Source organism: Misgurnus anguillicaudatus, chromosome 14 (assembly GCF_027580225.2).
Source record: "Misgurnus anguillicaudatus chromosome 14, ASM2758022v2, whole genome shotgun sequence".
NCBI lineage: Eukaryota > Metazoa > Chordata > Actinopteri > Cypriniformes > Cobitidae > Misgurnus > Misgurnus anguillicaudatus.
The window spans coordinates 10159768-10177531 of record NC_073350.2 but is presented as its reverse complement, the minus strand read 5'-3'; the positions used below and the strand labels follow the sequence as shown (position 1 = coordinate 10177531).

General features: G+C 36.2%; 1 protein-coding gene across 1 annotated transcript in view; it reads left to right on the top strand.

Annotated features, from left to right (window-relative positions):
* Positions 1 to 16138, top strand: part of LOC129427289 (protein NLRC3) — a 90455-nt gene extending 74317 nt beyond the window's left edge. Inside the window, exons 7-11 of the mRNA XM_073875840.1 lie at positions 5341 to 5514; positions 6685 to 6858; positions 7577 to 7750; positions 14255 to 14428; positions 14927 to 16138. Of these exons, the coding sequence (XP_073731941.1) occupies positions 5341 to 5514; positions 6685 to 6858; positions 7577 to 7750; positions 14255 to 14428; positions 14927 to 15047 (817 nt within the window). The 3' untranslated portion in view covers positions 15048 to 16138. The remainder of the gene's footprint in view (positions 1 to 5340; positions 5515 to 6684; positions 6859 to 7576; positions 7751 to 14254; positions 14429 to 14926) is intronic.
* The last annotated feature ends 1626 nt before the right edge of the window (positions 16139 to 17764 follow it).

The following is a 17764-nucleotide window of genomic DNA, read 5'->3' as shown; positions in this document are numbered from 1 at the left end:
TCATGCAATTTTAAGTAAATTTTATTTGATTTTAGTAGGTAAGTTTTACTTATAAAAAAGCAGTACATTTTACTTAAAAAAAGTTCGTGCAAATTGTTACGAGGATTTTTTAAAGTAAATTTTACAAGTTGTTTTTTTCAGTGTATGTATTCATATGAAAAAGGATAGATATACAGTACTGTGCAAAAGTCTTAGGCCACCATGCCAGAATTAGATTTGTTGTTTTTGCAATGTTATAGTGATCATATATAATTGTTTCTCAGTCTCTTTAATAGAATACAACCAGAAAATACAGGAATATAATAATAAAATACAGTGTATATAGTATTAAAAACTGTATAAAAATGTAAACTGATGTGTCAAGTTTTTAGGGTAAACTACCTTCTCTTCCACTTGATCAATAGCAGGAAACAGCAGGATCTCTTAAACCTTTTTACTTCATTCTGCTCAAAAACTCTCAAGATGTGTTTAGTGCCAAGACAGGTCACACTAAACACAGACGATGCCTAAAGAAGACATTTAGTCCTGAAATGTTTTTATTTTTGCACAGTACTGTATATAACTCGGATGGCTTGAGGGTTAGTGAATGATGGGGTAATTTTTTTTTTTGTCAAACTACCCCTTTAAGCCTAGGCTTGATGGAAATGGGACAAAAGCGGCCTGCCCAGTGGTACCATAAGCCTTTGTTGTGAGCGGAGTAAAAAAAAAAACGTACACATCGTAGATTGGTGCTTCTGTTCGTTCCTCTGTTAGCTGGTGCTCTGTTGGCAAAGGTCCACCACAATAGTGCCGAGGTGGGACCAAGTCATTGTTTTGCAAGTCACAAGTAAGTCTCGAGTATTTGCATTCAAGTTTCGAGTCAAGTCGTAAAAAGTCTATTTTCCCAAATTAGTGTATCAGTATGGGTGCCTTTAGTAAAACTACTCGTTCAATTTAGGGATTGTGCCAAAATAGGACAAGCAGTGAAGAAAAACACTATTTTATTACTATTTTATTGTATTATAACAGGATTTCAAAGACAAAAAATGACTGCTACAGACTTTGATGTGTGCATGAGAATATATCAGATTTAGCTGCCTAGTTTGTATGGATTTATCCAATAATTCTGTTGCACCAAACTTTAAACCTTGTTTAAAAAAAACTATGTTACATTTAACCCATCATAGGACTAAAGTTAATCTTAAATTTAATTTAAATCTTTTGCACCATAACTTTAAACTTAGATTTAAATCTTGATTATGAATTAATTTAATAGAGGTTTAAATAAAATGAAATGCACATGCAATTAAAATATGTGACTGACTGAACAAAAGAAAAGAGGTCTGACAAAAATGCTGTCAAAATGCAAATGCTGTAAGATTCCGGGATGTGAATGTCGGACAAACAAAAGAAGTGAGGAAGATGTTTAACATTTAACTGCACCGGTAACGGTGATGATGAGGCAAGCACCAGTTATCGCGACCACCCCTCTCGTTTCTCAGTCCTGCGTTCTTTGTGTCTGCCGGGCGGCGATCAAACGGACAGGGCAGGGCTGTCAGGAGCAGAGATGTTAAGCACAACAGGTCAAGTGCAACCTGCAGGAACCTATCTAGACTGATAAGGACTCTGATCTGAATATAAAGTCTTTCCGAGTCACAGGGCCAGGGGATTCTAGGATATAAGTGTAAGGTTAGGTCTATATAAAAAGAATGGCAGAGCTTCTATAGGTCTATAAATGGGGTTGCCAGGGGTTGATCAAGGCTACTTTACGGGGTCCATAGTACATGAAAGAAAACAATGTGCAAAAAGCATCAAAAAAGCATGAATGAATCTCATGACTGCTGATTACTTCACATAACCTCACATTAGATAAATATTCCTATAGGCTACTGCATGTGTTACAAGTCCTGTCTGTGTTTCCCCTGTGTGTTTCAGGCCCTGTTTACACGTACATGGTTATTTTTAAAAACTGAGAGAATTACCTTCGTTTGTGCCCCTCGTTTACACGGAAACGGAGAACTCGCCTCTGAAACCGATTGTTTCTAAAAACTCCGGCCAGAGTAGAGAACTTGAAAATCTTCGGTTGCACGGTTGCATGTAAACTGAGACAAACGGATGTTTAAGCAGGCAACGTCACAGAGTATGTCTGTCACAGTCTGCTGTTTTCCCTCCTGTTGATTACTTGCTCCGCCCCCTTGTTTGTTACCATGGACACTTATTGACTCACCCAGAGTCGTATAAAAAGAGAGTTATGACACTCGCATAGACGTCCGTTGTAAAAATGGAATGCGGAAGTAACAGCATGTCATGTAGTGACGCATAGTTCCAAACGCAGCACTGAAGCCCATTCATTTCAATGACACCTGCTGGTAAATCGATGAAATTACTGTTTCTCGACATTTTCTGACATTTCATGAATATAGTCAACAGTGATATTTTATGAACTCTGCTGTAGGTAATGATTATCGTTAATAATAACTAGTAAAATGTTTATATTTTAAGGAGTTGTGTATAATGTGTGAATAATATAGATTTAATGGTTTAATATTTAGTACTGGTGGCCATCTACTTTAATATATACTTATTGTTATATGTTATGTGTTATAACTAAGAATTATTATATCTTTATCTATTACGAGTAACACTAGGGGCCAACAGCTAGAAGCTAAATGCCTCATAAGAAAGTCACACTGCTTCACAATGCTGCTATGTGTTTCATTGTTTTTGGTACGAGTGATGTTTCCCTGAAAATTATGTATAATTATATTAACATTTAATGTGTTCTATAAATATAATTAAATATGAATTTAGTATGTTTCTGTTATGTTTCACTGTTACAAATAACCGCGTCGGCGATCTTTTTTGTGATTATGATATAGTAAAAGTGTAGGAATTATGTTTTTAGCAGATTGTTAGCCATTCATATAGACATATTTTTGCTACAAAAATAAAAGATTAACTGTTTTTTTTTTTAAGATTAACTGTGTTGCTGTAGTTGGTATAGATAACCACAGTTGTCTTTGGGTCACCATTAACTGTTTATCTTTATTAACTGATTTACTGCATTTCCATCCCACCCTAGTAAAAAAAGGGCATAAACATAGTAATTATAGTAATCAATTCACATTACAAGCTAATATTTACCTAAAATAGCTGAAAACGTATGCAAACAGATTTACAGCCCTGCTTGGTTTGGACCTGTAGAACGTTACATGAATCACGTGACCGCGCGGCGGCGAGATCAAAGCGTGTCGTTACTCTCTTTTTATACGACTCTGGACTCACCCCACCACCTCTTGTTTGTTGTCATAGTTACTCATTGTTTCTGTTCTGTGATTGGTTCTTGTTTTGCATATATACCCTGTTTGTTCATTTCCTGGTTGTCAGTCGTTGTTAATGTTACCCTGAGTTTTGTCCGTGTTTCTTCATGTTGTGAGCCTTGTTTTTTGTTTTAATGAATGGGTTGCCCGTGTATGACCTTCTGCCTGTTTTATGGATTACGTTTATGGAATACCCTTCAATAAACCTAAACTGCATTTGGATCCGCTCCTTGTCTTTTCTGCCTTCCCCGTAACAGAATAGATTACTGGCATGTAAACATAGGCTGAATTTTAAACTTTTCTATTTCTCCCATCTGATTACTGTCTGTTAAAGAGTAACTAAACCCCAAACCAACTTTTTTAGTTAATGATCTGTAAGAATGATGCTTTATTAGTGCTGTTCATTGATTTTAGTAAGTTTTTTGACATTTGGATATAAAGTGTTTCAATCCTACAATATATGTTGTAAAACGTCTGAGTGCTGCCCTCTTCAGGTTGAACGGTGGCTACTGCAGTTGAATTTTCCTATTGGATGTTGGGTCCAAAAAAGAACTCATGACGTAAGCAGGTTCAAGCTCACCACGCCCTTGTTACGATCTCACCACACACTAAGTTTGTCCCCTCAATCTCTGTTGGGATCTGCCCACTTTTCATGCATTTTTCAAATATTGCAGTGGGTGGAGTCAGGCTCTGACCAGGGGTTTAGTTACGCTTTAATGAAACAAAATATCTCATGTTAACTGCAGTAACTTTTGTAAAATCCAACTCCATGATAAACCTTAAACTTAACACTTTTGGCAAAAAAAGCCTAAAATTGAGCCTAAATTTGGATTTATCTTTGTTACAAAGTTATAGTTAAATAGATTTTCTCCTCTCGATTTCTTATTTAGTTAACTTTAATGACAGAGACTTCAACAGGTAGGCCTATAAGATCATATGCAATAAAATGTTTAAGATAATCAAGTGTTTACTATGACACTCACTAAGACAGCTATTTTGATGTTAATATGCATTTGTCCATAAGCCTAAGACGCGAACATGAACTTATTTAGCTCTGTGCATGCGTGCTATTGTTGGACAGGAAGTGCCGTGCAGCGCACACAATGCATTTTGAAGTTCAAGGCAGCAGTCCAGTCCAACAGTTAATCTCATCAACACAGTAAAAAGATCACTTCAAGAATAAAAACATGGCGTCGAGTTCTGTTGTAAAACAGTACAAAGAGAAAAAGAATGCCCAATCTATAAGCATAGACTTTATTCAGTCCACTGAAAGACAAAAATTATGCACACCCTCTTCCAGCCTACGATGAAATCATTATGTAAAATTTGCAACGTACGTTAATACGTTAAAAATATATAACACACCGAACACCCCTCTAGCTCCACCACCTTATTGGATTATTTGACTGTATTACATAGATGGACTGAATGCGCTGAAAGTCACAGAGAGGAAAGAGCCGAAGTCTGCCCTGCTGCCGTAATTAAGTTTAATGGAGACTAAAGCGATTACGAATCCCTGTACAGTTTATGGAGCTAACACAGCAAAATTTTTAGGGGGCTGAGAAGAATTTTAGGGGGGGCTAAAGCACCCCCTAAATTATGTTGAGTCCGAGTTCACATCCCTGCAATAGCGTGCTTCACTTGAGGAAGTTTTGTATAGCCCATCACATCCTGCCATCAAGGGCGGTAAGGATGGATGACATAATAAAACATTTCAGGGCAACAAAGGGTGCAAAAACCCAACTTCCAATTCTGTGAGAGCAAGCTTATCCAGAGTGGAGTTTAACATGTCAACTTTCATTGAGTATTTGGCCTCCCAGGGTCGCAGTGTCATGTCATAAACATAACATGGAGTGAATGGCAGAACTGATTTTAATACTGTATTAGAAAAATTAACCACTGTTAGTGGTTCTTTCTTACGTCATTGTCAACTGTTTAATAAACAAGCACACATAAATGAAAATGTACATAAACAATAAATGCTCAAAAAAAGAGAAACATTTTAGGTGTCTTTAACAGACTGTGTCTCTGTTCCTTACAGGTTGGATCATTGTTATTTCACAATTGAGGGTTGTGTTGCTCTGACTTCAGCTCTGACATCAAACCCATCACACTTGAGACATCTGGATCTGTCTTATAATAATATAAAAGATTCAGGAGTAAAGTTGCTTTCTACTGTTCTGAGGGATCCTGACTGTAAACTGAAGACACTTGAGTAAGATTACATGCAACTCTCTTCTCTTTGATCCTCCTTCCAGTAATGCCTAGTGAAATAAATAATAAATTGGGCCATGTCCGAACTATCTCCCTATACCTTTAAATATTTTAAATAGCATTATTTTAGGAAACATCTAATTTTAAGTGTAAGAAGGGTATTTCATATACATTGTTTTATATTTATTTTATATAAATACAAAAATATCTCCAACAGTGACAAAGATGTATTGTAAAGTTCATCAAACAGATTATTGCTTTATTTAATTGCGACAAAGTCAGACAAACACTGCTGATGTAATGTCAGATATTTTATTAACTAAAAATAAATTGCAAATAGGAAACCTTCTGTTGTAATTTTGTGTTCACTTTTTGTAAACTTAAAAGTAGTGATGGGAAAAACAAAGCGTTTTGAAGTTTCGAATCAATTGAACACCACACACGCTGGCAACACCTGCTGGTCAAAATAGTGTAAAATCAGATATGTCCAAACATTTTACACTTTTTTTACAAAATAATAGCAAGATTTTTCTGAAAATATGTTTTAAAAAATTATTTAACTTAATTAAGACATAATTAAAAGTGTATTATGTGTTTTAGTGTTATTTAGGGCAAACAAATCATTAAACTAACTCCCCTTTTAATTATGCACATTTTTGTCATTAAATCTGTCTATAAACAAAAGTAAACAAAATGGTAGTGTTATATGTCAGAAGGATGAATGTTTTATAAACTTGCATAATAAAACTCACCCGAATTCACCTAAATATATTAGACACTGGTCATTTGTGATCAACTCCCCCTAGTGGTGAATCATCTGATTTTCTAAACGTTTAAAAACAGTTATGACGTAATGAAGCCTCCTTTGCTAAAATCACATGACTTGGCCAGTTTGAAACAAGCTCCGAACCAATTGATTCAAAACAAAAGATTGATAAAGGTTTCGAAGCCTCAGAAGCAGTGCTTCGAAAGTGACTATCACTACTTAAAAGTAAGTAGCTGACGTGAAAACTGAAAAGGGACCTTTTACTTCTCCTGGCAGCTGTCTAACACTGATCATGACTGTGATGATCTTCATGTCTGCTTTAGTTCAGAGTCTGTCTGCAGGGTGAAAAAGACTTCATTCATCACCTCTGTGTGTAAACAAACTGTGTGTCTCTGTTGTCTACAGGTTGAGTTATTGTGGTGTCACATATGAAGGTTGTGTTGATCTCACAAAAGCTCTGAAATCAAACCCATCACACCTGACAGAACTGAATCTGTCCTGGAATAATCTTGGAGATTCAGGGGTGAAGTTGATCTCTGTTGGACTGGAGAGACCTCACTATAAACTGGAGAAACTGAAGTAAGATTGTTATGGTAAAACATTACAAATGACTTGTGATGAGAAAAGGCTAAAAATATAGACCCCTTCACGGTTCACGTCACAGGCTGTTCCCACTGCGCATGTCGGGGTCAGAAAAGTCATTACAGCTGATTGAGTTGCGTATTATTCGGTATCGTCAAAAATGCCTACTTACGTCGTGGGCTGTGAAAATCGCACGAGGTCTTCCGTTAAGTTTTCGCGATTCATGCAGAATCTCAAAAACAAAAAAATACAACATTTGCGTCTGCAAGCAATTAACGTGCAGACTGGGACAATGCAAAGATCAAAGAGGCTTGTGTTTGTAGTGCTCACTTCATTTGAGGTAAGTCATAATTTTTCAGCACTGTTAGATTAAATTATAAAGCCTAAATGGTATGAACAGTTCGACCCCGTGCTGCGCGCGCACCCGATAATCATTCAATGTTTACAAACCTTGAAGGGGTCTATAAGGTAGAATGATTTTTTTGTTTGATGAGAGGAATGTGATTTTATAACTTTATAAGAATATAAATATAAACTGATTAAGTTTATGAATTACTTTTAAATCTTACTGATGTGTTTCAGTAAAACTCAAACACACATAAATGAAGATAAAATGAAATATACATAAACACTAAAAGATGACAGGAAGAGAAACAAATTTAACTGTAGATTTGATCTGTGGTGTAAACAAACTGTGTGTTTGTGTCCTCTTCAGGTTGGAGCATTGTTATATCACAGATGAGGGTTGTGCCGCTCTTAGTTTAGCTCTGATACCAAACCCATCATATCTGAGACATCTGAATCTGTCTTATAATAATCTTGGAGATTCAGGAGTAAAGCGACTCTCTGCTCGACTGAAGAATCCTGACTGTAAACTGAAGACACTTGAGTAAGATTAAAAATTTAACTTTAAGGGGCAGTTTCCTGGACAGGGATTAGACTATTCCTAGATTAAAATAAATGTAAGAGCTGTTCAAACTGAAAACAACTTGCACTGACATATCTTTAAATACACCAGTGACCTTTGTTTTGCCTCAAAATGCATGCCAGTAACGTTTTTAGTAAGACATGTTTGTTAAAAATAGTTATATTTTCTAATTAAACTAATCCCTGTCCGGGAAACTACCCCTAAGGGGGGTTATAAGAAAATATAACTGATGTATTTTAAGATATGTCAGTGCAAGTTGTTTTCAGTTTGGACAGCTCTTACATTTATTTTAGTCTAAGACTAGTCTAATCCCGGTCCGGGAAACCGCCCCTACATATTAAAGCTCACGTAACACACGCTGTTTCTGCATTTCTGATGTTAATCTGGAGTACCTATAGAGTAGTATGACATCCTTTATATCTCTGAAGAGTCTTTAGTTTAATCACATTTATAAAAGAAAGATTAGCTTTACCGAATCTTTCCGATAACGTACGAAAAAATGAAGAATGAGGAGTTACTACCGCAGGAGGAGCGAGTACGAGTCATGCAACACTATACAACACTGTTTTAACTTATGATTCACTACATGTTCCTGTTATTTATATAATATACACGTGCTATTTCCAACATAAGACAGAAGTCTTACTTACCACGTGTTCTGAAAATCCACCGCATCAAACACACACGCAAAACTCCGCTGCTAATCCGGATAATAAACTATATCCATTGTTTCCATAAGGCTGGATGTCTTCTCCTTACATCCAAAAACACACTTCTTGTTGTGCCATTGTTGACTTTTGAAATTAAACAAAGCTGAGTGGCTTGATAAACTGTTAGCAAGCTCTAGCGTCTCCCGCTGACTGACGGCTGGGCGGGGTTTTCCGGGGGAAGTTTTCCGGCGGAAGCCCATATAAAGAAGTGATACGTATCGAAAACCCCTGAAACGTCAGTTAGAACCGTAATCGAAAAAAACTAGCCGAAACTTGTACCAACCCTGGCGAAGTGCATTCGGCACAGAAATACTCTGAAACACGCCCAACTGCGGTTTTGACACTTTGCCTACGTTTAGCATGAGGAAACAACTCTATAACTGTGTTAATAAGTCAGAATGCTTGAAATACCATTAAACCCCCCCTTTAAACATTATTAAACATTCCTGAACGCGGTTAAACATTCATGAGCAGTTTTTACTGCTCATGAACACGCACTCACTCAAATTACCAAAACTTTTCTTGTTGCTTCACAAGCCTCCCAGTTTTTATGAAAAATATAAAAAAATGTGTTCTAAAGACAACTGAAGGACTTGCGGGTTTGGAATGACACAGGGATATGTCATTTATGATAAAAAAATTCTGTTTATGGACGCTCCAAATCAGGGCCGGGCCTGGCCAATTTGCTGCCCTAGGCAAGATTTCACCTGGTGCCCCTAATCACAGAAAATTGTGTTCCGAGCATTTTGTTCATAAACTTACACAGAAACAAACTGCACAGCTTTGTCTTGTTTTTCTTTATCTTGAAAATATTTTGGAAACACACACACACACACACACACACACACACACACACACACACACACACACACACACACACACACACACACACACACACACACACTACCCTGTCAGGCATTTGATCTTGACATTGTTAAAATCTTGTTTTTTTTTTTAGAGCTGGGCATAGATTAATATAGATTAATCTCATACAAAATAAAAGTAATTTTTTGCATAACATATGAGTTTGTGCTGTGTGTAATTATTATGTATATATAAATACACACACATTCATGTATGTATTTAAGAAACATTTACATGTGTATATATATTTATTTATATTTTAATATATTCTAAATTATTTATAAATAAAAACGATATTTAAATAAAACATTTCTTAAATGTATGTATATGTATGTGTGTGTGTATAAATATACATAATATTTACACACATCACAAACTCATATATTATGCAAAAAATTACTTTTATTTTGTATGAGATTAATCTAGATTAATCTATGCCCAGCCCTATTTTTTTTTACATGTTTTAACACTGTACAATTAACTTAAAATATAAAGAAAACAGCTCTTATCTATGAATTATTAGTAGCATATTATAGTGTCTCGGGAGATTGTGCTTATTGTTAAATAGCTCTGTGGCTAGGCTACTGCACTGAAGCGGCAGTTTAAAAATATAAACCCAGAATTCAGCGAACGTCAAGAACAAGAAAACGAAAACAACAATCAGACCGAGACGCGGAATTTACCATGTTTTAATGTCAATGTTTCTGGACAGAAATACCAACTTGTTCACTTTGTCTGGTATTAATAAGCTGCGCATTGGAGTGCTGGCTGCTCCCCGCGGTGCTGAAGACGCGTTCTGACGGAGTACTGGTGGCACATATGCACAGATATTTACATGCAATCTATCGGAAAGCGAAGATGAGTTGGGTTAGTAAAATAACGAAATTATAGATTTAAGTACAAAATAGTATTTATATAAAGAGAAATATTGAAATAAAAATTCCATAACTCTTCTTAACTCTTTCACCGCCAGCGGTTTTTTAAAAAGTTGCCAGCCAGCGCCAGCGTTTTTCATGATTTTCACAAAAGTTTAATGCCTTCCAGAAAATGTTCTTCTTCAAATATATAAACATACAATATACCAAATGAAAGAACAGACCCTCTGCTTTCAAACAAAAAAAAAAAAGTTTCATCCTACCTTTAGTAGTGCTTTTGTAATCAGCTTTTGAATATGGGTAGGTTTCTGCAAAAACACCACATTTTGAGCAAAAAGCAGAGATAATTCCATTTTTGAGACAGACTTTTCATAGAGATCCCATTCAGAGCGATCTTTAAAACAGACACGGACATGCAGCAGCTTGCCATACGACAATACCGGTTTTAAAAAGTTGCGGAAGGGCGCCACCTGGTGGATAATAGCGGTATTGCGGAAAGACGGAAAATCTCGTCATTGGCGGGGAAGTGTTTTCTCTTGATTGAGGAGATATCTCGTCAATGGCGGAGAAAGAGTGAAGTGGAAATAAAAAAGTAAAATAAATAATAATAATTATATAATAACGAATAATAGTTTCCAATACGTTGCACGTAAATATCTCTGCATACCAGTACTTCGTGCGTCTTCAGCACCGCGGCGAGCAGCCAGCAGCACTCCGCGCAGCTTTTTAATACCAAACAAAGTAAACAAGTTGGCATTTCTGTCCAGAAACATTGAAATTTAAACATGGTAACATTATGTAAATTCTGCGTCTCGGTCTGATTGTTGTTTCCGTTTTCTTGTTCTTGACGTTCGCTGAATTTTGGGTTTATATTTTAAACTGCTGCTTGCAGTACAGAGCTATTTAACGAACACGATCTCTCGAGATACTATGCTACTAATAATTCATTAATAAGTGCTGTTTTCTTGTAAAAAAATTAATTATTTATGGTTAAATGTGTTTACACATATACTGTATTAATAAAAATAATAATTTGGGCGCACGGACGCCCCAAGGGGTCGGCGGCGCCCTTAGCATTTGCCTATTCCGCCTATGCCCAGGGCCTGCCCTGCTCCAAATGATTGGTCATAATCTGATGAAAATCACATAAAGTAATTTGATTTTCAGTCTCCATTAAATCATATCAGAAGAGCCGATGAGATGGCGCTAAACTCTCAAGAATATTTTTCTAGCTGCTGTTAAAATTGCTTCACTAAATTATTACCGGTCTAACACTTTTATCTAGCAGGTGTCTAAAAAGGTAATACGTTTAAAATTTGTAATGTTTGTACCAAGAAAAGATTTGGAAACACTCTAAACAACCTCATCAGTCAAGTGGTTTGGCACATAAAGGAATATGATCCGTTTTCAAAAGTTAATGGCAAGCGAGATGAACATAAAAGATTTATTTCAAAACTACATCTATAGGGATGGGAATTGATAAGAATTTAACGATTCCGATTCCATTATCGATGCTGCTTATCGATCCGATTCCTTAACGATTCTCTTATCGATTCTCATTGGGTGAAGAAATAAACACAAATTTGTATGTTTGTATTAACTCACTTTATTACACTGCTCTTTGGAATGCTTGATTCTGATTGGTCAGTTGAGACATTTGCAGGTTCGTTCTTTTCAAATAATAACCGCTCCAAAATAATAACGCATAGCCCGCACTACTTGCACGAGTAAAATCGCTCCGCGCCAATAAAGATCAATAAAGATTGCTGTCTGTTTGGCGCCATCTTGTGACAAACACTCGACAACCACGACAAGACACAGAGAGCTTACTGAGACTGAACTTGACAAAATAGAGCATGACAGCTACGAAGCCAACACACAAAAAAATACAGAATGGGCATTAAAACTTCTCAAAGACTGGCTAAAAGAGAAAAAATGGAGACAAGTATGAAGCAGAGGATCTTAATAAGGTATTACGATCATTTTATGCATCTGTACAAAGTTTCGCGGAAGGATAAAAATGTTAATTTAAAACAAATATGACAATAAAATGTTTCAAATTCATATTCATGTCCAGTTTTTTTCTTATGTGGCAAGTAGCCGTGTAATAAACGGGATAATGTAGAGGCAGCCGGTAGTTATTGGGAAATAAGCCCCTTCAGTGTGATACAAGACCCTCCGCTTTGCGTCGGGTCCTGATCACACTGTCGGGGCTTATTTCCCAATAACTACCGGCTGCCTCTACATTATCCCTTACTTAATATCTGTTCAGAAGACACAGATCAGAGTATACACACATTATGTGTAGCAACCTCAGAACAAACTTAAAAGTAGGTGAGCTACTTCTTAAAGTCCAGGGACCTATAGCCTAGGGCAGTGTTTCTCAACCAGTAAATATGTGATAGGACTAGGAATTAATAAAACAGAACTAGACTGACATAAAACATGCAACTTTTGGTCATGCATGCATTTGCTATTTTCTTTTGAAAAGACATGATGCTGGACAAAATACAGCAAATTAACCTACCGAAATTCAGAGGCATTAATTATGAAATTATGAAATGTAGTGGATTTAAAATTATGATAATATGCTTTGGAATGTATGAATACTTGAAAATGTACTTTTAAGTAGAAATACTTAAGTAGTGTCTGCCTCTACTGGTCGGTTAAAGTTGTTTATCCTCGCATCAATCATTTTATTCCTCCCTGCCTCTGTAAACGGAGTAGGCTAAATTAGCTAGAGGTGCACGAAAGATATTTCTGCAGCCTCTGAGCCAGTGTGAGAGCCAGCCAGACTCTGGCTGTCATCAATTTGATGGACAATGACAACGGAGATTATCGATTATCCGTATAGTAAAAGTTTAAATAATGAAATGACGCTCACATTAACATTAACACATTACCTTCGGCATTAATAACAGATGACGTCCCGTTAGCTCTGCTGGTGTTTGACTCGCTGGTGTTGTTGTGTAATAGTGTATCAAACACGCGAACAACGCGGCCGTATTGTCGTATTTTCGCGTGAAGTACAAGTTATTGATTCAACTGTTTCAGTGTTTCACAAAGCCTCACTCTGCCCACCACTAAATATAACCAAACTTTGGATCGTTCTCCCTCGATGCAATGTTTGCTGCGTTCTAAACCAAAACAACACAGTGTGTGTGTGTGACGTCATGAAACATTTGCAACAAGCGGAACCGATAAGCGGAATCGTTAAGCAGGCATGCTAACGATTCAAAGGAATCGATTCACTGGGCACCGGTTCTTAAGAATTCCCATCCCTATACATCTATGACGATTGTCATCACTGAAATGTGACACAGTGACACCCATTAGAATTCGTCCTAATTATGACAATTATTTTCTGAAAAGCAATTAATCTGTTACATTGGTATTTAGAAAACAAGGTCTACTGCCAGATATATTTTTTTAGAGATGTAGAACATCAAGGATGTATAGACGGTTTCACTCGACGCATGTGCGTTGTCGCGGTTACACGTCTGGGTGGAACTTAACTTCCGGTCTCTATTTGTTTACTGGTCTGACTAGTTGCTAAACTGAACTCTGGAACAAATACCTCATTGAAAATAACAATTGTTTTGGTTTCCTAAAGATGAGGGGAGACAGCGATTATGGATCATCGCTATGTGAAGGGAGGTTTGGCAGTCGATTTGTAGTTAACATTGTTTACATTATATAACACACATTTAACACAGTAACATTAGCTCAGTTTTGATATGCTTTAACTATGATTTGAACTAAGGTAATCTCCTTGTTGTTTATTTTGCTTGTTATCAGAAATAAACTACTCTAAAAGGATTCTGTTGTTATTGATCCTTTGCAGAAGTTACTGGAAGTTACGCTTGCTTCACGAAAACTGTTTGTTTATGTTGTTACTGCTAAAACCATCTATGGGGAGGATCGGCCCCGCATATTATTCATATAATTTATAATAATCATTCGATTGGCTATTTTACAGTCCAATAGTGTGAACTGGTGTTGTTGTTTTTTTACAGCTTAAAGTTCTGTGGTGTCACATCTGAAGGTTGTGTTGATCTGAGTTCAGCTCTGATATCAAACCCATCACACCTGACAGAACTGAATCTGTCATTGAATACATTTGGAAATTCAGGAGTGAAGCTGATCTCTGATGTACTGAAGAATCCTGACTGTAAACTGAAAAAACTGTAGTAAGATTGTCTTTTAAACTTTGTTTTTATAGCTGTGCATTATATTTTATGCATCACTCAATATTTAATTTTGTTTATATAATAAATATCATAACTGTTTATTTTTGTAAATATTGTTCCTGTAGTTCAGTTGGTAGAGGAATGTGATAACAGTTGTGGGTTTGATTCCCAGAGAACACATACTAATAAAAAATATGTAGCTTGAATACACTGCATGTCATTTTTAAATAAAAACATCTGCTAAATGCATAAATGTAAATAGCATTTAATCATCATTATAACATATAGTACAGTCAGACAGTCAAACACAGATGCTGATTGGTCAATATTAATGATTAGTACATTAAACTGTGTATTACATGACTGCTTACCAAATATTAAATAGATATGTAATTATGAAATAATTTGTTTACATATGGAAGAAATGAGAAATCAATTAAGTTTTTCAGTAAATCTGATCTGAGTGTCTGAACTAAAGTGTGTTGTTTTTCTCCACAGCTTGAGTTATTGTGGTATCACAGCTGAAGGTTTTGCTGCTCTGGATTCAGCTCAGAGATCAAACCCATCACAACAGACAGTTCTGGACCTCTCTGGAAATAATTCACTCCCTGAACATTAGATGGCGCCTAATGCAAATTAGAAATATCGCGGTACACAAGGTGGCGCTGCGAAACTTTATGCTTCTTTTCTGACACTCACTTGTCACACAGAATAACAGATATTAATAGAGGTATTTATACCTATTTATACCTATGATATTTACACGCTAGTGAAGAACAAGTCATATGCTTTTTGGTTAACTGGCAAACAAAACTTGGATATTACTAGCAGCAGCTCAAGTTCCAACAGCAGCAACTATACAAAGACTACTTCAACTCACTATCAGGAGAAGCTGCTTGACAGTATGACCATGTGAACCATGATTAGGGTTGCCAACTTTCTCACTCTGAAATACGGGACAAAAGATGGCCTGCCGCAGCAGTGCGGATATAGTTTTGTATATACAGTGTATTTTAAACAGTGTATTTGATAGCTAATCTCCCATTTAAATATTAATTTATAACTCTTATGCCTTGGCAACAAACATGGTAGGTTTATTAATAGTTTGTTGCATGTAGTCCATATTGAACCATTACCTTTAATATCTGTCTTAAATAAAGCACTTTTACAAGGGTAAAAAACTTTATCCCCTTCATGTTAATTTAATGTGTGACAAACTAAAACTAACATAGATTCTGTTGACTGTAGTTTTTCTGAGTCAACATCAAATACTTAAATTAGAACACACTTAGAGTCTGTGAATCAGAAGCGCAAGAATGTAGTACCAGTCACTGGTAAGATCATCATAGCAGTCAAAAAAACAGGACGTTAAGGAAAAAAAAATAGGCTCAAAATAGATGACGCCCCGGCTAATCCGAGACAGTTTGCAACCCTAACCATGATCTTTTTAGATAAAATCAAACTGAGCATTAGTGTTATAGTCATTATAATTCCCATTTGTTTATATATTTTCTTTGTACAAACCAATATCTTGGTTATAATATGAACTTGAATACATATTTTTTTTTAAATCAAATTAATTGAATTAGATTATTTTATCATCAGTTAATATATAAACACTCTCAACATCAAATTAAATATTATTGATAGAACATGTTATATCAAAGTTAAAGCTCTTGCTAAATATAAGGTATTGGGTGATCCAATATGTGTATTTTTAACAACTCTTTTACAAGCACTTTTTCTGTTAACATTTTCTGAAATTCCCTGCCAAATGTGTTGTATTTTGTGATTTGGCTTAAGGTTAAGATCTCATTTTAAACAGTATACTCGTTTCATAGAGGGTTGGTGGGTATAACAAGGAACCACCATTTTTGTTGTGCCCAAAAATGTTAATACTCCTGCAAATTGTTAAGTGTTGCCTATAAAAATAATTATGTAATAATTAGGTATATAGCTATTACAATAAAAGGTCAACAATACTTAAGTACAAATATATGCATAGTGCCAAAATGTCACATTATTTAAAATTCGTTTTTTTTTATTAAACATTTATTTTTGTGAATGAACTGCAGTTTGCAATAACAATCAGAGACATGACAGTAAAATCAAATAAAACAGGAGTCAGAAATGTTGGTCCTGAAAAGTCACAATGACTATAGTGCGACTGAACGCTAGTACAAATAAACATTTAGAAATAAGACATTTCAACGGTATTTCTTGAATGTATTGTATATAATAAACATCAATTGGTGTGAACAAGAACTGGCAGCGTGCCCATAATTGTATGGGTCTGAGAGGTGACCTGATGGTAGAACACAGGCGAGTGGTAGTCAGAAATTGTAGAGCAAAAAAGTCAGGCCCGGCTGCAGAATGAAATGACTGAGGGGGCATGTGAAATTGTTGAGGGGGCTTAACTTTATACCATCAATGATACACTGAGATCTCGCTTTGAAAAGACATATTTTTAAATGCAGCGGTCCATAAAACACTCCATATGCAACTGCACAGCACAGGTAACCAGAAATTCACTAATGATGATAGATCATGAGATATTATTTGATAGACTATAAGTGTGGATTTAGGGGCTAATGACACCAAAAGCGTTTATGGCAGTTCCAGGCGCCTTTTTTGAATGATATTCTATTGGCAGGGAGCGTTTGTCCGCTGTATATGCACGCCGAGCGCCTTGCGGTTTTTGCCGCCAGCCGCAGCACGCGCTTTGGAAGAAGCGCTAAGAGCGGGCAAGCGCCCGTCGTCATTCGCGACTTCCATTGTCCAATCGAATGAGGGGAGATGCGGACCTTACGTTCTGGCGAGTGAAGTTTACAGTTGCTATGAAGAACCGGACTCCACTCGCTCACTCTCTCCTGCATGTTTGTGCACCTCTCACCCTCAAACAAGGTCAGAGCAAGCGTCCTCTTTTTAAAGTTTCTGCTAATATGACAGTTAACAGCAAAAGAGCGCTCACCCTTCAATATTTGATTGACAAGACAGCTGACTAGGTGGTTGGTTAGCAATATATAAAGCCGTGTCACACTGCTCTTTTTTAATAAAGACAGTGCGCCTTGCTTTTCCAAGCGTTTAAAGCGCATTTGGTGTGATTAGCCCCTAAAGATGTTTAAAATCTCTAGCCTGTGGTCAGGACATGAATGAATTAAATCAGCAGATTTGCAAAGGTTTATTTATCTCCACATATAAATTAAAATTACCAGGGTAACTGTGCAGTACACCACATTATATAGCCTTTGTCCTATGTGATTTCCATATTATGGACGAGAGCATTTAACGGCAATAAACTTCTACAATAAATATCCTAACTACATTATTTCTCAA